The 23379-nt window shown below is 42.3% G+C and overlaps 1 protein-coding gene across 1 annotated transcript in view; it reads left to right on the forward strand.

The window, feature by feature from the left end:
* Col9a1 (collagen type IX alpha 1 chain) overlaps positions 1-21282 on the forward strand; it is an 83033-nt gene extending 61751 nt beyond the window's left edge. Inside the window, exons 33-38 of the mRNA XM_055608108.1 lie at positions 827-859; positions 4243-4389; positions 4566-4620; positions 6536-6724; positions 12247-12324; positions 20294-21282. Coding sequence (XP_055464083.1) covers positions 827-859; positions 4243-4389; positions 4566-4620; positions 6536-6724; positions 12247-12324; positions 20294-20478 — 687 coding nt within the window. The 3' untranslated portion in view covers positions 20479-21282. The remainder of the gene's footprint in view (positions 1-826; positions 860-4242; positions 4390-4565; positions 4621-6535; positions 6725-12246; positions 12325-20293) is intronic.
* The last annotated feature ends 2097 nt before the right edge of the window (positions 21283-23379 follow it).

Genomic DNA, 23379 nt, shown 5'->3' on the forward strand with positions numbered 1-23379 from the left:
GGTAGGAATGTAGACCTAAGGTAGAAATGTCTGTCCGGGTCCTTTTGCGGTCACTAAGTTCTTTCCTATGAAGTAGCCTTAGAGCACTTTAGAAGCGGAGAAACAATCTGCTAATGTCTATTCACACTTGCTGGCTTTAGAATACATATAAATGAAATGTCCGAACTGAGCAAAGTTTCCTGAGTTTTTATTTATTTATCATTTATTTATTTTTAAAATTTCTGTGATTATTGCATTTTAGTTTCTGTTGTGGCTGTTCATTTTATGGGCTAAGGGAATGTTTTAAAATTTAAATCATTCTGTCTTGGAGAGGAGCTATGCTACCTGATATATGAACACTTGAACTGAACTTATCTAAATTTAATGATGGGAATATCTCCTAGTTTATTTGTTTGTTTTTAAGCCTAAAATCATGCATATTTTGTTTGATAGATTTTAGGGAATGTGTTAAAAAAACACAGAAGTGCAAAAATGAAATCCCAATAGGTGGTTTTGAATGTCTATTGTCTATTTTATTTTATTTACACACTTTTATTTTGGGTGCTGAGCACTGTAGATCTGGAGGAACCCCACAGGGCCCTGACTGCAGCCTGCTAGTTAATGGATCAGTTAACCAATGACTGAGAAAGCAATGGTTGCGTTGCTTATACAAGAGCACAGAGTTGGGTAGCTGAAGTGTTTTTTTGAATCAAAACATGTATGCTGCAGTTCTGGGCTCCATCTGCACATGGTTTTCTTTAGCAGTATAATTTCACTGGGAAAATGTCTCAGGAAACTATGTAATGTGAATACTTTGGACTAATATAATTTTGTTCTACTGATTCAGGGAGATATGGGACCACCTGGCTCAAAGGGATCTGTAAGTATGATGAACAATAACAGCACAAAAAAAAATTAAAAAAATCAATAAAACTGTAGAAAATATAATGAAATGATTGTATAAAAATTAAATTCTTGAAGGACTTCAAGAAAATAAATGTCTAAATAAATGTGTAAATAATGGGTTCATCCAGTAGGAAAAGACAAATTCTCAACTGTGTAAATGGATCTAGCTTTTGCACTAACCACCTTAAAGAAAGGATTTTAGTTTTGATATTGTAAGTGGTTCAATGAATGTTATGTAATAAGGCTCTGATATCCTCCCCAAATGGGCCATTTCAAAGAGCTGACGCATGCTCCTCAGTGAGGACAATATCTGAATTTCAGTGGCTGTTTTGTGCCTGTGAATTATTTCAATAACTTCCTTAATCTCCCGTGTGGTGTGTTCTAGCTGAGGGAACAGAGAGAAAAGCAGAGCGTGTAAGAAAATAACACAAAACCCATCAGAACCGTGAAACGATGAGCTTCTTCAATTTTGCTACTTTATAGTGTCTAAATATATATCCTTAGAGTCGGTGAATTCAGAATTATAGATCTAATCCATAGGAAACCAGAGGCATCATGCTCACCAACACAACTAGGAACTTAGAATTTAGGGAGAAATGATAAATCTCAATGAGCAGCACTGCTAGCTTCCAGTGAATTCTCAAATTCTTTCTGTTTCTGGAATATTCCCTATTTCTGTCTTTATCCAACAAAGTATCTCCACAGCAGCTAACATAACCTTACTAGACAAAAGAATCCATTATATAGATTCCCTCTGAATCTGTAAATGACAACTTTTAAAAATGAACCATGGCAGAATGAAACCAGACCCTCAGCAAAGCAGAGCAAATATGTACGGGCGAGTTCTGGGCTTACCCATTTGTCTCCTGGATATCTGGAACACCATCCAGTTTAGTGCTGTTGCATACTGTATAACACACTTGAACAGGCCTTCTCCTTCTTGAGAATTAGTACCTCCTACTCATGCATCCGGCTCATCCTCCACCTTATCTTCTCCAGGGGCACACACCCAAACTTGGTTTCAGTGCCCATCTGCAGGCTGTCTGTAGGCGTACCAGCACGTGGATGTGATCTCCTTGTGTCAACTTCTCTGCCTTTAACCATCACGTTTCAAGCCACGTTTGTCCCCAAGAATATTTGAATGGTTTAAAGTTTGAATGGTTCACCAGCTATAGAGAGTTAATCCTGATGTGTTTGGTGAGAGCAATCTTATGTCACTATCTAGAATAATTTGACAGTGTTTAAGGAAAAGATTTCAAATTATAAAAGAAAAGGTTGATCATAATGTGGTGACAAACTGAATTCTAATTTGGATATAGCCAGGCGCGGTGGCACATGCCTGTAATCCCAGCACTCGGAGAGGTAGAGGCAGGTGGATCTCTGTAAATTCGAGGTCAGCCTGGTCTACAAAGGGAGTCCAGGACATCCAAGAGAAACCCTGTCTTGAAACACCAACAAAACAAAGCAAAACAAAAACAAACAAACAAGCAAGCAAACAAACAAGCAAACAAAACCCTTATTTGGATATATTAGAAATAGCTGTTAATTCATCAATTCTCTTTTCTTCAATCACCTTCTTATGTGATACTACCAACTAATGCTGGAAAAAAAAGAACTGTTCTGTCCCAGAGTAAGAAAATTATTTACTAATATAGGCACTTTCGTTGCCCCCTCTAGGGCAGGACAGGTGAATTTGCTCAGCAGGATGTCTGCGCCAATGCACAGAATTTCTCAGCTGAAGAACTCTTTTTGAGAGATCCAGGGTCCTCATGGCATCTTGATCTTTTCATCCCAGAGTTCCTGTCCTTTTATTCTATAGTAGTTTTACCCATTACCATGCAGAGAACATAATTCAATGTGGGCAGTTAGTGAGCGCATTTCTCAGTTCATTTCGGCACCGCTGTGGCTTGTTTGAGAAGTTGTTAGAGTTCCTCACTCTGGGCACCTGACAAGTTTGCCACCTCTTGTACAGTATCTTCTTTAGCTTTCTTTGTTGAGGCAGCTTTTCAGGAAGTCTTCCAAGTTGTAATTTCCTTATAGAAGCAATCTTGTCAGGCTGACCTGGAAGAATATAATTTTCTTTTTCGCATGCTAAAGCAAGATTGAGAAAATGTGTGTGCAGCCTTGTTTGGCAGGGTGTGGGGGGATCGTTGTTTCACTTCTTCTGTTGGGCTGAAAACATGTGACTATCTGAAAGGGTTAGTTTTCGCAGATCGACATCGCACAGAAAGAAGAGGCAGGATAAAGCCTCCTCATGAACATCCCTGCCTTCCAGAAAGACCAGCATTCCCAGACTTTCCGGGACCTTGTGTCCTTGTACCTTTTCATTCTTATTCTGAACAGTAGTACCTCGTAGCTGTTTGGCTACAAATTCTGACAAATTATAGTCTCAAAAAAGTGAAGCAATGTAGACTCCTTTTAAAAACAGTTATTACACAGGACAACCTTAAAACTGCTTTTAGTGCTCTACTTTCAGGAAAAGAAAACCGCTAATTTACCTTGTATGTATGCTTTTGTTCTGAGGAAGCAAGTGGTTTGTTGGTTAGCGTCTTTAATATTTAGGTCTTAATTCCCTTTATTACTGAAAACTGTAAAGCTGTCCCCTTTTTAAAAAAAAAAATGCTTCACTTTAAAGGTGGTATTTTGAGTGCACTGGCTTAGTCTGTGTTAGCATTTTTGTAATTCTTGGTTATTACTAGTGTCCTCAGGTTCACCAAAAAACATCTTATAAAAGCCGAATCGCTTGTAATTCTTGGACCGTTCATTTTTATACCCAAATAGCATATCTTGGAGAAAATCTTTTACTTGGAGGAGTCTTTTTATTGCCAGAGAATATTACCAATCCTTATTAAAAAAACAAAACACAACAAGACAAAACCTAATAACAGGCTGGAGAGACAGCTCAGTGTGCGAACAGACTTGTCATGCAAACAATAGGATTTCAGTTCAGATCTTCCAAAGTCTGTAATCCCAGCATGCCAATGGGAACCTCGGGAGGCAGAACCAGGGGACTCTGCAGAAACTCATAGGCCAGATAATTTAGCTGATGAAGCAGTAAAAAGATCCCGTCTCAAACAAGGTGAAATGTGAGGGCTAACCCAACCCTAAGTAAGAATTGCTCAACGTGTGGGTCCGAGCCCCTTTGGGGGGGGGGTCACATACCAGATATCCCGCATATCAGACATTTACATTATGATTCATAACAGTAGCAAAATTGCAGTTATGAAGTAGGAACAGAAATTATTTTACGGCTGGAGGTTACCAAAACATGAATGTATTAACGTGTCACAGCATTAGTAAGGCTGAGAACAACCTAAAATTCCACCTAAATATTTGCACTGATGCTGTTTGTTGTAGGTGGGTAACCCGGGCGAACCTGGCCTGAGGGGGCCTGAAGGAGTCAGAGGGCTCCCTGGAGTGGAAGGACCGAGAGGCCCACCTGGCCCTCGAGGCGTGCAGGGAGAACAGGGTGCCACTGGGCTGCCTGGTATCCAGGGCCCTCCGGTGAGTGGTGGGCACATGCCATGGTTTCCTGTTGGGTAGCTCCACCAAGCTCAACTTTGGCAGCAAGTCCTCCCATGCACTGAGGCACCGGGTTCCTCGGGATGTCTGTCCACACGGTTCAGCGATGCTTCCTTTATACTTGCACGTGCAAACTTTCTTCTCCTTTCTTGTCCCAGGGCAGAACACCGACAGATCAGCACATCAAGCAGGTTTGCATGAGAGTCGTGCAAGGTAAAGAAATCACAGGGCTCTCAGCCTTTCCGCTACAGGCTCCTGTCCCTGAAGCTTTTATTTTTGTAGGTGTGAGAAGGCAAGTAACATTTGCTTTAAAGGTGCGAGGTGTTGAGTAATGTTCATAGCCGTTCTGTGTCGCCCAAGAGTTGACACCTGCAGCCTTACAGTGAGATGTCACCTTTCGGTCTCAGCCTTCCCTCACTCCCTGTCCAGGCTCCGTTTCTATGCCTCACCCGCCCTTTTCCAACAGGGAGGGTAACATTAAAAACAACTCCCCACGCACAGAAACGCACACTATTTTTTCCTTTGCAACACAAATTCTCTGGTGTCCCCCTTCTTAAGTTGCTTTTATTTACTGAGTGCTTTCTGAGTTGCCCTTCCACCTCTCCAAATCATGTGAGAACTAAGTGACAGGCTACAAGCCCATGAGCGCATAAGGACACTATTTATACCCATGCAGTATGCATGTTAAAAAAAAAAAAGCAACAACTGGAAGTTTTCCAAACATCGATGAAGTTTTCCTCGTTTGTTAATCTTTATCCAAATTTATCGTCAGCTATGGGAATCATTCTTCATTTCACAGTTTGCCTAGTTATAAAACCACATGGAAAATGAATATTACACAACCCCCCTCCCCAAAACTGAGGAGATATTGCGGTGTTGGCACTTTTTACTGAAAACTCTCTTATGGTATAGCTGTGTCTCGAAGCGATGCTTATCTTTCATGTCAACAGTTAGTCCATGTCAACAGTTAGCCCAGTTTATCTTGTAGACATGTGGAATTTCCCAGAACCAGATGAGAATGAAATGAATGCTTCTGCATTTGGAAGCCGATACCAATCTCTTCACGGCCCCTCTGTTTGAGTTTTAAGCATTGCTATCAAATCTGGAAAATTATAATTTTATGTTTACTAAATTAAGAAATTCAAAATAGTCATATTTAAATAATTTTTAAACCGTTGGATAGAAATTTGTTTCCAGTTCAAGCTTTCACACCCAAAAGCTTTACAAAACAATCTTGCACTAGAATATTTGCCTCAGAGCATTTTAATAGGGTGTATTTTCTTGCCTTCCAAGGCTTTAGCAGCTGATTCTGAATGGGTGTAAGAAGCCCACAGAGTTATTAATTTTTAAGACAAACCGTGACCATTCCCAAGGTAGGTTATTTTAAATGATTGTTATCTGTTCCAAGCATGAAGATAAACCGGAGGGGGAGGATTTGTTAGAAGCCACAGATTCTCATGACATTTCAGGTTATAGCATTGCTTTGAATTAAAAAGACTTGGTTTTGAGCCTTGGTCTCAAAGAGTGTATGTGCCCTAATTTAAAGCGATGCTTTTTGTTTTGTTTTTGTTTTTGAGACAGGGTTTCTCTGTGTAGCCTTGGTTGTCCTGGACTTGCTTTGTAGACCAGTCTGGCATTGAACTCACAGAGATCCAATTGCCTCTGCCTCCCCCGAGTGCTGGGAAAACAGGTGTGTATGCCACTTATACCCAGCTGCTTTGAATTTTTAAAAGCTTCCAAGATAACATTTCCACCTATGATAAAACACACACACACACACACACACACACACACACACACACACACACACATTTTCGTCAAATCCTGGGGTTTCACCTGGTACCAGATAGGATTCAGGTGGTTTCAAGTTGTTCAACCACTGCTTATCTCAAGGTCCTGAAGTATTAAGAATTACTCCCAAATTAGTCTCAAAACAGCAGGGTGGGATCCATCCAGGGCAAGCTCAGGAAAGAGGCACAATGAAGCTTCCAGAGAGGAAGCCTGTGGCAAACACCCAACTTTGTTTCTTTCTTGGTGTCACATTTAGATAAAGGCCACTGGGTGGTATCGTTCCCTTCATCTTAGCCACTGTTGTGTTTGGGACTTGTGATTCTTTGTTCTGTTTCAGAGCATTTTGCTGAAATGGCTGCTAGCCTCAAGAGACCAGATGTAGGAGCCTCTGGCCTTCCTGGGAGGCCTGGTCCCCCAGGGCCTCCAGGACCCCCTGGAGAGAATGGTTTCCCTGGTCAGATGGGAATCCGTGGCCTTCCAGGCATGAAGGGTCCCCCTGGGGCTCTTGGCTTAAGGGGACCTAAAGGTAAGATTTTTTAAAAAGTCTTATTTTTGATTATGTGTAAGTGTGTATGCATGTGGGGTCCCCATGGAGGCCAGAAGAGGGCCTCAGACCCCGCCGGAGCTGAAGTTGTACATACGTTTGTGAGCTACCTGATGTGGGTCATAAGAACCAAAGTGAAGTCTTTTGCAAGAACTGTGGAAACATCTCTCCACCCAAAGGTAAGCTACTTTGTCCAGATGCAAGACACACAAGCTGCCTATTTTCTTCAGATGTGTGATCTGCACTCAAGCGCACAGAATCATGCAAAATACCGAGACTCTAAAGACACTGTAGGGCTTTTCTTAAAACAGCATCTAGTCTGAAGATGTTTGTGTCTATGAAATTCACACAGGTACAGGACAGACGACTGCTCATTATATCAGGAATTAGCGATGCTCTCCCCTCTTTCAAAAGTTAACATCGTACCTTTACTTTTTTTTCCTTTTTAATTTTTTTATATTAATTACAGTTTGTTCACTTTGTATCCCAGCTGTAGCCCCTCCCCTATTCCCTGCCAATCCCACCCTCCCTCCCTCATCTCCTCTCATGTCCCTCTCCAAGTCCAATGAAAGGGAAGGTCCTCCTCCCCTTCTATCTGACACTAGCCTCTCAGGTCTCATCAGGACTGGCTGCATTCCTCTGTGGCCTGGTAAGGCTGTTCCTTTTTGACTGACCTTTATTTTGAGCCCTGAGGCACAATCTAAGTTAATTCCTTCTTTCATATGGGAGTCTGTCCTCTCTCATTTAAAGCAAACCAAGTGCGTGTACACAGGAAAAAATTTTGCAGAAACAAAACACAGGTGAGGGTGTAAGACATTCTGCAGAGCTGACAGAAAGTCTTGGTGGCCCAGATGGCATTGCCAGCTGAGGTACTTCAGCTGGATAATTTATGGAGAATTAAGTAAAGTGGGGAGTTTCTTCATTGTGATGTGTTCCTGACAGCTCTCTGGGAAACTTCAGAAGGATAAAAAACAAAAGACATAAAAACAAGTGACACAAAAAACAAGAGACCCCCTCCCCTTTATTTTAAAAATCGTGGTACTCCAATTAGGGATAAATATTATGGAGTGAATGGGCAGAGGGCAAGCCTGCTGCCTCTTTGAATCTATAAATGAGTTGCTGATGAGGTTGGCTAAGTACACCCTCAGTTGGAACAATGTATTTAATTACTTTCTTTTGGCATGTGCAGAGTTGCGTGTCAAAAATAGGCTCTAATTGGGACTCTTGTAAGGATGGAGAGATGAAAGGGAGAGGGAAGGGGAAACCCCCATCCTATGGAGCTCTGGGCTTTCCTCAGAAATTGTCACATACTTATTCATCTTTGTCCCGTTTAGCTAGTAGTTCAGGACTCTGCAGCAAATGCCTTTATGGGTCTTCTGGACCACTCTGAAGACGATGGTTCTAAGAAAATGCACAGTTCTCTGCCTCACCCCAGACACCCTAAATCAGAAACTCAGGGTGGGGCCGACTACTCGAGTTCAAGAGATTCTCAGGAGATCTCCATGTGGCCAAACACAGTTTCCTTGGAGCGTCTACAGAAATCACATCCCTGTTTGCTTTGGAAAGTCAGTATGTGGTTATTCAGATCTTAACTTTCTGCTAGTAAGCAAACTCCCCTCCAGGCAGCCTGAAGGTCACGATTACCTGCTGGCCTGAGAGTCTAGCTACCTCTTTCAGCCTTGTCTGCACAAGGAACCACCCTGAGAGTTTTACCCTGAGAGTTTTACAAGCAATCCAGGTTTGGGTTCCACTTCCAGAGTTTCAGCATCAATAGGTCTGGGCTTTGGGGAGCTTACTATGCCTCCCCCACCCCAGGCAGTTTTAACAAGAGGCTGGGATTGTGGAGTGTTTTCTGGAGGAGCTTTTGACTGCACAGAACAGTGGCTGTGTTTAGTACTAGCAGAAGAACCTTTTCTAAGAAAAGTGTATTTCTGTGTTGGAAACCCAGGAGAGACCTCTTGCACGAGTCTCATGTATTAAGTCCCCTCCGGATCGCATATGTTTCTCCCTGGTTTTTCCTTCTTCAGTATCCCAGTACAATCCTCCTCCAGGTCCTCATCCCTTCCTCATTTGATTTATATAAGTCAGCATTTTCATAATTTCAAAAGTAATTTTCATTACTTTTGAAACCTGGATGAAGGCAGGCAGAGAAATTGGATTTTCTTTATCAATTAACATTATAACTAATTTAGAAATACACAGTTCTAATTAACTGAACTTGGCCTTATCCTACCATAACAGGGAAAGTAATATCTAACAAAACCATATTGCTTTTCACTATTCAGAAGTTTGCAGCTCAAGACTTCCTTAAGGAAACATACCCTGTTCTGTTGAAATTTAAATTTTGAGTCATTAAAGAAGAGACATAATTCAACATAGATGTTCTCTTTCTCCACTACTACCTAATAAAAAGAGAAGACATGAGGCTCACTCTGTGATATGATTTGATATGGTATCTTGGGCTTTTCTCAGATAAATAAGAAGCTACACTTGTTATTGAGACTTTTGATACTTCAGGCTATGTCTTAGCCTTTGTCTTCCTCTTGACATTCCTCTGAAAAACAATGGAACTTTTGGGTAAGAGCTTATGCCTGCCCCCTCACCCCTGCACATGCCAAAGTAGAGTGGCAGGTTAGTCCCCATGGGTAGTTCTCTCTGACACCATAATATGTGTGACTGAACACATGCAGGACCAATGTCCATGAGGCATTCACTCCCTGCATGCACAGTGGGGCCTGGGAGAGGCAACAGACTGGCTTTCTGCCTTATGCTTGCTTTTTTTTAGTGTTTCAGGCCATAAACCTTATTTTTAAATGTGTGTTTTTAGACATTTTAATGTGGGTCAGACAGATGTGACATAGTGTAGAAACAGAGGTGTGAGAAAATACACGTCATAACTGTGACTCACACCTTTTCTGTATTGATCTGCTCTTGGAGGAGGGCAGACCAACAGTTACAGCTTGTGAATGATAGATGAAATAAATAACACCCAGAGAGCCATGCTAAACCCCCCCCCCCCACACACACACACAATTTCTATGTGTGAATGTTTTGCAACATTGTTCTGCAGTTACTTTTGCCCGGAGTTCAATCAACTGTCCTGTGAAGGATTTGTACCATTTGGTTACAACTACAGAATATTCTCAATGGCTTCTGAGTCAGAAGTGAGAGGCAATTGCAATAGTATACTTCAATTTGTAAAAGAAGTTTATTTTTGATAGTACTACATTTACATCGCCCCCTAAGATTAAAGGTATGAACGGCACTTAGTAAAGAATTTCTCTCACAACATTCCCATAGGCTTAGTTTCCATTGTCGTTCTTAGGATAAAGCCCACTGACTTCCTAAAGATCCCTCCAAGCAATGCTATGCAAATCTGGAGACATGTGCTCTCTCTCCCCACTTAGGAACAGAGCCACAGTGTTCTTTAGCAAGCAATTTGAGCCTTGTTTGTTTTTCACTTAACAATTTGTCCAGGAGACCATTCCAAAGAGCCCCCCGTGATTTTCCCAGCTGTGGGGTAGTCTGTTCTGTAGCAGAAACTCAGTGTTTCTTTACCTTGTAAGGGTCTTCTGTCTGTCACTGCAGCAAGGCAGAGAGCACAGCAAAGAACATATATCATCTCAATTCAAAATGTCAACACAGACTTCGTTCCTAGTTCTGATTCCATCTCCATTCCAAAATATTTTATTGTTTTGAGAGTAAATTTCTGGAAGTAGAATTCCTGGGCAAAATGGAACTTTTGCTTGTAATTTGATCACTATTGCTGCTTCCCTTCCAATTTGCACTTTCCTCAGCGATCTACAGTTTTGTGTTTTTCTGTAGACTTGGTGTGTTTAATAGAACCACGGAGGCATCTTTGTTACTTTTCAATTTTGTGTTCATTTATGAACGAAAGCAGGGCCTCTCTCGTCTATGCAACACTCATTTTTGACTCCCTTGTCACGACCGCCTAATCGTGTAGTTTGCGCATTCTTGTAAGATTTATTTTTGTTTTTGGGCGTGTGTACCTGCTTGTGTATATGCGTTCCATGTAAGTGCAGCTGCCAATGAAGGTGCTGGATCTCCTGGAAATGGAGGTACAGATAAGGCATCTGCTGCGGTTCTGAGCACAGAACCTGAGTCTTCTTCAGGGACACAAAATGCTCTTAACCACTGAGCTGTCTCCCCATTGTTTTCCTGTGTTCCTTAGACATTTAATCTGTTTGTAATTTATCCTATCATGCAGTAGCAGTCTAGCTATAAGTTCTTTTCCTAGTGGGCTACTCATTTCTTTTCTAAACATTTGATGACTCACTAACCATTATTCAGCTTAAGATCGCCTGCCACCTTTAGGGCTAGAGAGATGGCTCAGAAGTTAAGAGCACTGGCTGTTCTTGCAGAGGACCAAATCTCAGTTCCCAGCGCCCACATCAGGATGCTCACATGCATCCAGGTCCAGGGGGAACTCTATGCCTTCTTCTGGTGTCTGCTGGCAACCTGCACCGATGTGTACATGCATACACACGGAAAGACACATAAAATGTGATAAAGTAACTATAAAAAGAAAAGATGCCACCTCTGTTATAAACCAATTTCTCACACATATTTGCACCCATGTGGACTTTTCTACCTCATAGATAAGTACTACACCCTTATGATAGGTTTAATAACTGGTAGGTTTAATGACTTTATGCTACTTTCCTTGGATGAGGTTTGAGGCTTTTCCAGCTTATGTGGTTTTTAAAACACAAACTTCAGAATCATTTTCTCTGGCTAAAAAAAAAGGGGGGGATTCTCTGTGCTTAAAAATGGGATTGTAGTGAATATTCATCCCAGGGAGAAATGACAACTATTTTTTGGGATGTCATTCCATCCCAGAAGACTTTTTTCAGGTCTTATTCACTAGAAACGCTCAATTTCTTTCATGTTTTACTTGCATATTTCTGTTAAGCCCATGTAGAGTTGTTTAGCATTTTAATTGCTACTATAAATAGTACTTCTTTGCCACGGCTCATAACTGGTGGCTGCTCGTGTATGTGAAAACAATTGATTTCTGTATATAAATTTTGTATCCTGCTAGATTAATGAATTCACTTATTGCTTGTAGTAGTTTTTAAAGTGATTCTCATCGTTATATGTTCTTATTACCTAAAAATGGAAAGGGTTTTAATTCCTCAAAGCTAAGAGGACATTCTTCTTGCTCTTCCTGGGGCAGAGCCACTGTGAAGGGCTGTGCTTCTGGGCTGAGATAGATTGAGTCATCAAGGGAGGGTCCATCGACTCTTACCTTTGTAGAGTTTCACTGAAAATGCGCATCAAGTGGCTACAGATCAATCTTTTGATTTTTTTTTTTTTCTTGCTTGGATCCGTTGGTAAGATTTTGGCCTTGCTGCGCGTCTATGACAGTCTGGCTTCCAGCAATTTCATGACTTTCACTTCGTGAGTTTGCGCTGTCCCTAATGTTTAAAATACAGAACACTGTAGATACATGGAAGCATAACATTTTCTTCAATGTGACGCAGGTGACTTGGGAGAGAAAGGAGAACGTGGCCCTCCAGGAAGAGGTCCTAAGGGTTTGCCTGGCTCCATAGGTCTCCCAGGTAAGTGAAGGAAGGGGAGAAAGTGGGACAAGGGCGGAGCATGCGCCAAGAAGCACTTGGAAGGCAGCGCTGTTCAGTCACTTTGGCCTGTCATGGACACAGTTTTCACCACCGGTTTTAATAGCGCATTAGAGGATTTGTAAATCAAGAGTGTATTCCTTGTGAGTAGCTAGGTTTCACGGCTTGAACTATTCACTTCTTAAAGATATGCTTTAAGGAAAACAGTACCGAGGCCCAGTCAGGCTCCACTTGCTAACCGGGCAAGCGTTGTGCTAGCGAACGGCAGCCCCAGCTCAGACGCTTTACGAACTCCAGAGCAGCTGTGAAAGGAATCCAAGTTTTCGGTTCCTCCCGTGGTACAAGGAGTAACTGAAATTTCATTTTAAAAGCTCCGCTTTCAAATACCGAAACTCTTCTCCAAATCCACCCTGCCCAGAGCAAACACGGGGGGGAATTTGTCTGAGCTCTGCACAGGCGCAGGCCACAGCTGTGTGGGCTGAGGGACTGAGCGGCTTCTGTGAGGAGCGGGATCCTCTCGCTGGGGTCAGGCCTGAAGTGTGCTCATGCACTGGGGAAATGACTTGGAAGCCTACTGTGGGGCTCCAGGCTGGCTCAGCTCAGTAGTGGGTGGGTCGCACCAGTGGCTAAGATTTGGCTGGTTTGGGGGTGGGGGGAGAGTTGTTGAAGACTCTGGTTCACTCTAACAGGGCATAGTTAACGACACAGAGCAGCAGAGAGTGAAAAACATAGGAAGGTGTTTCTTGCTTCAAGTATGGATTTGGAAAATTTGGTTTAGGAAAATTTAGGAGAAGAAATTACCATTTTACAATTCTGCCAGAGGTTACCTGTTTAATTATGGCTATAATTATATAATTATAGCCCCCCCCAAATCTTTGCCCTCCAATTATCTATTTTATTGCTGTTGAGGACTTTTCTTATTAAAATTTAGAAGGGGGACTACATTTGGAGACAGTTTAAGCGTTGCCAATTCTAAAATTGGGATCCATGGACATGTCGAGATTTTTATAAATATATATATATATATATGATATATATATATATGAGATTGGAAATAAGAAAAGCTAGTTGGACTTACAATGATCAAGAGAAGATTTTAGCTCACAATAAAAATCTGGGCTCACTGGACGGGTGTTGAGAAGAGAGAGCCCCTCCTTCCTTTTTGATTGACGCCCTCCCTCACCACTGCTACTGGCTTTCTACCCACTCCTCTTTGCTGCCATCTTTCTCGCCCTTCTCCATTTCTGTCTACCTGCACCTCAGCTGTTTTTGGAGGGGAGAGGAGGAGGTCTTTGTTACCTTGATGGGATAATGACATCATTTGGCGAACTTTGACCTTCAGATTATTTTTCAAAATGTAGGCTAAGCTTCCAAATCACAGTCGCGGGGAGAGCGAGGCCCTGCGGCTGGATGGTTCTCTATGTTCGGTTCACCTTCTCTTCCCATCACTTTGAATACATATGGCTAATTGAATCAGACAGGTCCCTGACAGAGCTCTCTGACCATCGGTCCCTTAAAGCACAGGACCCATAATCCAGAAACCCTGGGTTCAAATCAGGCCACAGCCACTTCTCAGCCTTATGACATTAGGCTAATCAGTTTCTCTCTGTGCCTCAGTTTACTTATTTACAAAGTACCCAGGACATCATTCTGATGGCGTAATTCTAGAATTAAAAAGAAGCAATTGTGTAGTGCTTTGGACAGTTTGTGACCAGAACAGTTTCGAAAAAAATGTCATCTATTAGTTCACTTTTGCTTTTGACATTGATGAGGGGAGCCAAGGGCAAAGCAGAAGCTAACCCTTGCAGCTCTCTCTCCTGCCGCTCTTGATGGGCCCTCACAGGCAACCTTGCTCTCAATTAGCCCTACTCCCACGATGCTGGTCTTTATTTCATGACACTCTGCTTGAAGCTGTGCCATTATTGTAGAGAACTGGCCACTATGGTCATTTCACCCTTTAATTGTCCACCAAGAGGATGACATTTAAAAAACAAATTTCCCAGTGGAACTTAGACCGTGGTTTTGTGATACAAGCATAATGATAGTAAAACTTCAAGATCTGGAGGAAACCTCAACAGAATTCTGCACAGGAATCTGTTTGGAATCTTCTAGGTAAATATACATCTTACCCCAAAGAAATACCACCCTCCTTTAAAACTTAACTTTTCATTGTTTTTAAATTTTAATTGAAATAAATATGGCTAATCCCCTCCCCTTTCTTTTAAGCTTTACTCTTTAAATTTTATTTTAAACTATATATGAAAACTGTATATACTATATTTAGTATATATATAAAGTATACTATATATACTATATGTATAGTATACTATATATATTATACTATAGTATACTATATAGCATATATCATACTATAGTATACTATATACTATATAGTATACTATATAGTATATTATAGTATGTATATATCACACCACACACACACACACACACACACACGTCTCACTTTGTAGACCAGGCTGGCCTTAAAATCACAAAGATCCACCTGCATCTGCCTCCTAGAGTGCTAGGATTACAGGTGTGCCACTGTGCCCAGCTTAAGCTAGATTTTTAATTGAATTAGAATTACATCACTTCCCGCCTTCCTTCCCTCCCCAGGTGCCCTGAATCTAATTCCTCCCATTTCCACCCTGACTCTCACTGATAGCCTCTCGTTTCTGTGTGTAATTATTATACACACTCACATATACATGTATGTGTGTGCACGTGGTAATAGAATCTCTGAGGCCTTGTTGGGGGTGCATAGATTGTTTAAGGACTGGTTGGTCTGCCTTGGACAACCTATAAGGGGCTCATCCTGGGGACAGGGCAATCCCAGCACTCCTAGATGCCTGTGGTTCTTTGTCTAGGGATAGGACCCTGAGAAATTTCTCCATTCAACATTACAATGCTCATTGATATTGTCATCATTCCTGTCTTGTTTATGTAGCCATTTCCAGGAGACACTGTTTCACAGCAGATTTCCTGGTCTTTCCGCTTTATAATCTTTCTACTCTCTCTTTCTCCATGTTCTCTGAGCCATAGATTGGGGAGCTGTGGCCCTGGGTGCAGGCTCCCAGGACTTGTGGACCCTTCTCTTCTTTGCTTCCAGTGAATACTGCTCTCAGTTCCTTCTTGTGGAACAGGAGTCAGAACTACAAACCCTCATGGGCTATTCTAGGAGGGTATACCCACATGCTGAAACATGTAAAGGCCGCAGAGCAGGGCCTGGCTAAGCCCCACCTTGAGATTCGGCTGACTGTGCTGTATGTACTTAATCCTTTCTTTATATTTGAGCATAGGTAGACTGGCCGAGGTCACACACCCTAACAAAGGTATCACAGGTTGTAAATGGTAGAGGGAAGTATTTACGCTTCCTGAGTCTAGGTTCATGAAATAGACAAAAATGACAGGTTGTCCAGTGTGGCTAGTTTGTCTCTGTCACCATAGTTGCTTGATGTGGGCACATCTCCAACCTCTTATTTTTCTGCCTCTCTCCTGGAGCTATGCAGATCTTATAAACAACCGCTGAGCCTTTAATTCCCTCCCTTCCCTCTCCATTTTTTTTTTAAACCAGAGCTAGCTAGTGCGAATGCCCACTTAGGTCATCTCATTAAGGAACACCCCAGCATGCCTGCTGCCACTGAACTGCCCATCTGTGACTAGTAACTCAGCACTCAGGGCATTTCCAGGAAAAATATTTAATAATAAATCCTGGCTGCTCTCTGCACTCAGACTCGCTAGGGAGAGGAAGGAAGAAATTAAACGAAGAATCATGTAAAATACCACAGAGATAAGCTCGGCATATATATATATATATATATATATATATATATATATATATATATATATTCATATATATATGAAAAGAATCTTGAGGGCACATCCTCAAAGATGAAATAGCCGTTGCAGTCATCATCAGATGGCTTATTTAACGCTGACAGTTATTTGCATGCTTTTTTTTCCTTCCTTTGTGTGTGCGTGCTGTTGTTTCATTCTGGAAAGTGTTAGGGGACAGGCTCTGCCTACATAAGTGTACCATGCCTGCCCTCTAGTGTCCGCGCAGAGAATGATACAGATGTTTTTAGTCGATTCTTCCTAACATCATGAAAACTTTCCTGCAGTATGGTTGTTGACATTTCAGAAAGCCGTGTCGTCATTAGGTAGTTTGTGGAGTCAACAGACCCACAGGGTGGGCAGGGCGTAGTGAAGGTTCTTCAGACCTAGGTCTTTTCTCTCTCTCTCTCTCTCTCTCTCTTTTAGCACACACAGAGCTGCCGATGGACACTAACGTGGTTGCTGAACCCGCTATGTATAGAACAGTTAAAATGAATCAACTCCAACTGTAACCTAATGTCACCCCACAGTGAGGTTCCCTCTCAGAAAATTTAGAGCATCCTGGAGAACATAGCTGTGGGGGTATAGGGCTCACAAAGAACTGATAAGCACTTGTGACCCCAGGCATGAACACAGGGCAAAACACACTTCAAACATATTTAGTGTCCCATGATAGAGACCTAAAAGAAAAATCAGTCTTAAATTTCTGTTTTTGCGTGTCTTGTCACTTCCCAGTCAATTTAGACCCAGCAAATTCAGCACCACCACCACCACCACACCGCCTTATGCAAATCACCTCAGGAGAGTCAGTCGGTTATCAGCTGTGGAAGGTTAGCTCAGCTAAAGTAGCGGTTAAGGGCCCTTATTACCGACTACAGTGTTTTCTAGCTCTGTGACTGGGTGGGGAGCCTTCTGAAGGCCGTTTTCACGTGAGGAAAATGAGGTCAGCAGTGAGCAAGGCGTGTGGCGTGTGTGAGAAGGGCACCATGAACAGTGCTGGCGATGACGTTAGCGATGGGCACCAGCCGTAGCTACAAAGCGCGTACATTGCTGGGGCCCTGGCTGAAGGTTGATGGAGCTCGCTGTGCCTCTGCTGAGGAGAGTCAGAGACAGAAAGGTCAGCCTCACCATCTCTATCGAAGGCCAAGAAGAAACTTGAACACACTCAGCAAGTCAAACCAAAGCAAGATAAAACGCCCACATCTCCTTAAAATGTGTTGGATCGGAGCCGGACTGGGTAGCTCCTGCCTGTAATCCTGGCATATAGGAGGCAGAGGCGGGAGTTTGAGTCCAGCTTGGTCAACAGATGTTCACACCCCAGCATTTCATCTGGGAGACTCTGTGTGAGGATTTAGGAATCTCTCTGGTTTCAGTGTTGTTTGAAGCAGGGTTTTTCTCTGTATTTTTGACTGGCCTTGACATCTCTATTTTGAACTTACTGGAATCAGACTCATAGAGATCCACCTGCTCTGCCTCCCAAGTGCTGGGATTAAAGGCATGGGCCTTCCACACCTGTCTCCTTTTGTGGTTGTTTCTTTCTAATGTTTGTGTTTTAAAGAATCAACTCCCTTTAACTTAAGGTTAAAGGGAGTTTAATATTTTAAATATTACCTGGGAGGGTAATATTTTACTAATGTGAAAGAAAAATTGAAGGGGCTGGTCACATCGGAAAATGGGCAGGTCTTATTTGAAGCACTGGTTGGCGTTCCCTGCGGTAGTTGCCATCAGGAGCAGGGCTGGGGTCACCCATCCTCCAGCTACCACCCACTCACTCTCTGTGTCTATTTGGGGGGCTCCCCAGATAGGACCGCGATGGTCCTTTCTGTTACTCTCATATTATGTTTTCTTTTAGCAAAGGCAGTGGGATATTTTCCAGTCCAGGCCTGTTCGCTGGTGACCTTTGTTGCCAAGAACCCTTCTCTGTACAGGGTTACAGTTCTTGCTTTGGAGTGTGAGGGGTCTATGATGGCCACTCAGCCATGGCTTTGCCTTCCCAAAGTCCTAACACAGCCATTTTCTTTTTAAAATAAGATTTGGCTATCTACCCTAGCTGCCCAGCCCCTATGGTCTTTGGACTTTAGTTTCTTCTGTGAGCATGGTCATTTTCTTCTGGTCTTGGTTTGATTTTTTTAAAGACAGATTTGACATATCTCAGTGTGAAATCCCTATTGAAAAAGGGCATGAAAACCTCCTTTCATATGTAGTTAGATGTGGCCTATTTTTTCTTTTTTTACAACTAAAAAAGAAAAAATAATCCACTCACCCTTTAACTGTCTCTAATGTCAGGGGATGGAGAGGTCTCTGCTGTGGGAGCAGTTGTGACAGCCTTATAGATAGATGCTGTGGATAAAGCCTTTCTCCCATTAAAGGAAATGGATAATCGCTTGCTTCATCTCAACTTCTAGTTGGATAAAAGCCTATGAGATAATTTGTTGGAAATAACACATTTCTGCTCAACTATATCCTTGAGACGCATACATTCAAAGATAATGATTCTCCCTTAAACCTTGCTAATGGTTTGCCCTCTTCACACTGCTTTGTAGAGAGCCTGATATAAGACACACGGAAGAATGAGACGTACGTAAAGTAGGGTCTCCGACGTATCAAAATATGTGAGATGTGTAGTGATAATACCACTTAATAGGAGCAGGTCATTACAAGAGATGTATGTAATTAGACCACTTAAACAGGAAAAAGATGAAAACCTTGGGAAAATAGGGGGGTACCTCTACCTACAAAAGTGTGTAACTGGATCTGAAGATTTGCTTTTGGCTTCTGCACGAGGCAGAGAGAGATTCTCTGTAAGAAGATTGTCATGGCGAATGCAGGTGCATGCTTGCTGCTTTCTTAGCATCCCTCTCGTGGTAACACACTATTGATGCGAAGGGGGACGCATTCCATAGAAACCCCTTTTTTGTTATGGGGCGCTATGCCTCAGGATAGCTGCCCTATTGCGCAAATATGACAAAGTAGAAATGCCCGTGTTGAAACTCATGTTCGGGTAAGATTATGGAATTTTGTTGGGAGTGTGGTGTGTCTCCTAAGAGACGTTAACAAATAATATTTAATAATTGAGACGGTCCACCATTTAATGGACAGAACTTGATGCTAACAAACCCAAATATCCCATTCTGTAGGTGATGAAGGTTAAGAGGCTTCCTTTCTTTTTCTGATTTGAATTGTTCATAAATGGCTGTTTATGAACAATTGAAAACCGTTTGTCGTGGAGGCGCGTGTTTTCACCTTCTTAGCTAAGCTTATCTTTGCTTGGATGTGGATTGGAAATGGGGGAGGCCGCGAGGCTGCACTGCTCATGAGAAAGACGATGTGAGCCACAGAGCCACGTGTGTGACCTTGACTCTTCAGTAGGGAAAGGTGCAGAGTCAGGTGAGATCAACTTTAGTAATACGGCTCGTCACTCACCTGCTGCAGCCAGCCTCGGATTTTTCCACTTTGTGACGACAGAGTTGGTAGAAGCTTCTCTTAAAAATTTCTGAGTTTTGACCTTTTTATGGAGTTAGTGATACAGGATATGATTTTTTTTTTTCTCCTCTGACGCCAGGAAGCGCAGAATTGGCTGTGCACCCACAAGTGGAAAGGCCTGCTTTCTCTGTGGCTTGTTGGGTTGCTAAATTCCGATGTTTGGCAGGTTGGGGGCTTGCTTTTTTTTTTTTTTTTTACTTGAATTACATTCTCGGCATGACCACACTGTAAACTGAGGGATGCCTGTGCAGTTTACTTGACTCACTAGGATCAAAATATTGTCACATTAGGTAATATGTTGAACGTTCATTACTAAAACGTTTTACACTCCTTTTATGCTAAACCTTCAAATTCCAGCCTAATCTTATACCTACAGTTTACCACAGTTTGGGCCAGCCACATTTCAGTATTCAGTAGACATATATGGCTGCAGGCCGCCGAGATGGAAATGTGGGAGACGGACACGGAAATCGCTTTCTGTGAAACCGACACCCGCTAATGGGGCTTCCCCGTCTCATCTTCACGGGCCCTCTGCAAAGGCGTCTGCCAAGCGTCTTGTGGCGCACTGCTCGGCTCTGAGGGTCTTCTGCTAATCAATAGCTTGTTCACATGTGTGGGGTTTTGCCTGTTTCAGGTGATCCAGGACCTGCCAGCTACGGGAAAAACGGCCGAGATGGAGAGCAAGGTCCCCCGGGAGTGGCAGGAATTCCTGGCGTGCCGGGACCCCCGGGTCCTCCGGGCGCTCCTGGTTTCTGTGAGCCAGCCTCTTGCACCCTGCAGTCTGGTCAAAGAGCATTCAGCAAAGGTCCTGACAAGTGAAAGCCTTAGCATTATAGGCCCTCTACACAAACCATGCCCGGTAGAGGAGCGTGGAGGAGAAGCAATATCCACCACTGGGACAAAGACCAAAAGGTTTCACCTCTGACATGATTACACAAGTCCTACTTGACAATCAGATTTAGAACCATGGTGCTATTCAGTGAGTCCTCTTCCTTGTCCATGGAAGGAAGACAGGACAGTCATCGGACAAAAATCAAATCCAATTTCTTTTGAGCCAAACTTACAATCCTCTTCCCAGGATCTTGAACTTTGCCGTGCTAGGATAAATATGTGATGTATTGTGGGCCACTGTGCCGATAACAACAACAAAACTGTTTAGTTTACCTCAATTGCTGTCCTCATCTTCATCTCAATTTACATATTGTTCTCAGATTATTAATTCAGTTATATCAAATATCGCTAGGATAGTAAGGAAAAAAAAAAACACCCACTACATTCGATAAAACCGGTGCTTAAAATCTCCATCAGGGTTGTGTCACAGAAGCGATCTCTGTACAGTATGCGGTGGTTTCCATCTTTAGTCTGAATCTGTGAGTAGCACGTACTGTAGCCCAAACCCATTCATACTTTAAAGTCTTCTATATGAAAGCAAAGAGTGATTTTTAATACCCCGAGATGCATACGTTTTATTGCTGACATTATTTATTTTAAAAGTTTGGGGTAACATGTCTGGCTGTACCAAAGAACAAATAAACATGGTTTCATAATCTTTTGTATGTTTTCAAATATATAGTCATGTTAAATGTGGTTACATGTTGATTGAACTCTTTTAGATGCATTAAAACTGACTTCCCAAACTGTATTTATTTTACTAGTTTATTCCATCTGGAGAAATACTGAAAAGTTCTTACTGGTCCACAGGGTTACCCTGTGACAGAACATATGTGTGTGGTGTGTGTGTGTGTGTGTGTGTGTGTGTTTGTGTGTGCATTGAGACTTAATGGGTTTCTTTGAATTTCTAATGAAAATTGCAAACTCATGTTCCCTAGGAGAACACACTGAATGCTATTTCAGAGTTCTCAGAGTACTGTAAGTCAAGTCCAGCTTGGTCTCTAGGTTAGGGACCACACTTACCTTTCAGAGGTTGTTAGCTCCTCCTTAGAGCCTCACTGATGCAAAAATACCTTACTTCCCATCACGTTTTGTAAGTTTTACAAAGCAACTTACCAAAGGCACTGAATTCTTGTGAAAATTTAGGCAGTTTAGGGTTGCATTATGGCAATTAAATACACGTGTTTATAATGATTAAATCAGGGCAACACTAATTTCCACTTCTTCAATTACTATTCTATGTGTTAGGGATTGTGTAGCTTAGTCACTTTGAGATTCACCATAGATGGCTTTAACCGGTAGTTACCCCAATATGTTAAAGATGAACTGTAGGTGATCCCTGCAGTCTGGGTTTTGTGCCCTGTATTAAACTTCTTCCTGGTCTTTCTCCTGTTGTGCATACTCTCTAGTGACCACGGTTCTATTCTGATTTCCAGAAAACAGCAAGAACATGTGGTATCTGTCTTTCCATGTCACATGATGCTTTCTTCTCCCATCCATACTCCTGTCAATAAAACACCATTTGGTAGAACATACAAAGATACATTTCTTCATTGATTCATCTACTGAAGGACGTTTGTTGTGATCCCATAGTTTGGCTATTGTATACTGCTGCAATAGATGTGGAATTTTATTAATGATAGACAAGGGTTTGATCCTGTTAATTGACTTAATCTTCTTTAGGTGTATACACAGACATGCAGATTTTATGGTATGTGCATTTATAGGGTTTAAAAATTTGCTTTTTGAATCTCTACAATGATTTTCATAATGACTTTGTCACAATCCCACCACCAGTTTTTAGGACTTCTCTTTTCTTTACATACTTGCTGGCTAAAACATAAACACACAACATTGATATGACATGGCTGTCGTACCCCTGGGTGTATACCAAAGGGTTCTAGTTCCGAACACTGTGGGAACACCCACCTGTCCCTGTTTGTTAGCAGCGATGTTCACAATAGCCAAAGTATGGAATCTCTGTAGGTGTCTGACAAGAGATAAAGAAAATGTGAAGTGTAACACACAGACACACACACAATGGACTTTTATTGATCCATAAGAAGAACTCAGTGACGCCCTTTCCTGAAAAATGGATAGAACAGGAAATCATCATATTAACTAAAGTAAATGAAATGCGGAAATAAAAGCATCACGTTCTTTCTCTCATGGGTTCTAGAACTCTTTATAGGTACATAAAATCACTAATATATATTCATGTATATTCACATTCATGTATAGTACATATATGTCATGAAAGCAAGAGGGAGACAGTAAACAAGCAGGCACAGAAATGAAGAGAAGGACTGAAGGGAGGAAATGGTAAGGGATGAATGTTTCACCATAATGTGACAAAGACTGTCTATATAAAACCAACAAGAGCCTAACTTGACTGTCATCTGAGAGGCTCCTTTGAGCACTGGATCAGGACAGATGCTGGGACTTGCAGCCAAGCCTGGGGCAGAGATCCTAGGGGGTGTCTTATAGAAGTGTTGGGGGGAAAGATGAAAGGACCTGGAGGGGACAGAAACTTCACAAGAAGACCAAAAGAGACCACTAACTCAGCCCCATGGGGCCGGGGCTATTTCTAACATGGACTCTTGCCTGCTTCTGGATCACTTCCCCCGGCGGCCTTGCCTTGCATGGCCTCAGGGGATGAGGATATGCTCAATCCTGATGTGAACTGATGTGCTGGGGAGGACTGGTAAGGGGGAAGGGGGTCCCCTTTTCTGGGGGAAGGAGAGAAGAGAAGGGGGAAGAAGGAAAGGGTGGGGAACTGGGAGAAGAGGAGGGAGGGCGGCCCTTGGGATGTAAAGTGAAGAAACTGAA

Source organism: Psammomys obesus, unplaced genomic scaffold, assembly GCF_907164565.1.
Source record: "Psammomys obesus unplaced genomic scaffold, mPsaObe1.curated_primary_1811, whole genome shotgun sequence".
Taxonomy (NCBI): Eukaryota; Metazoa; Chordata; class Mammalia; order Rodentia; family Muridae; genus Psammomys; species Psammomys obesus.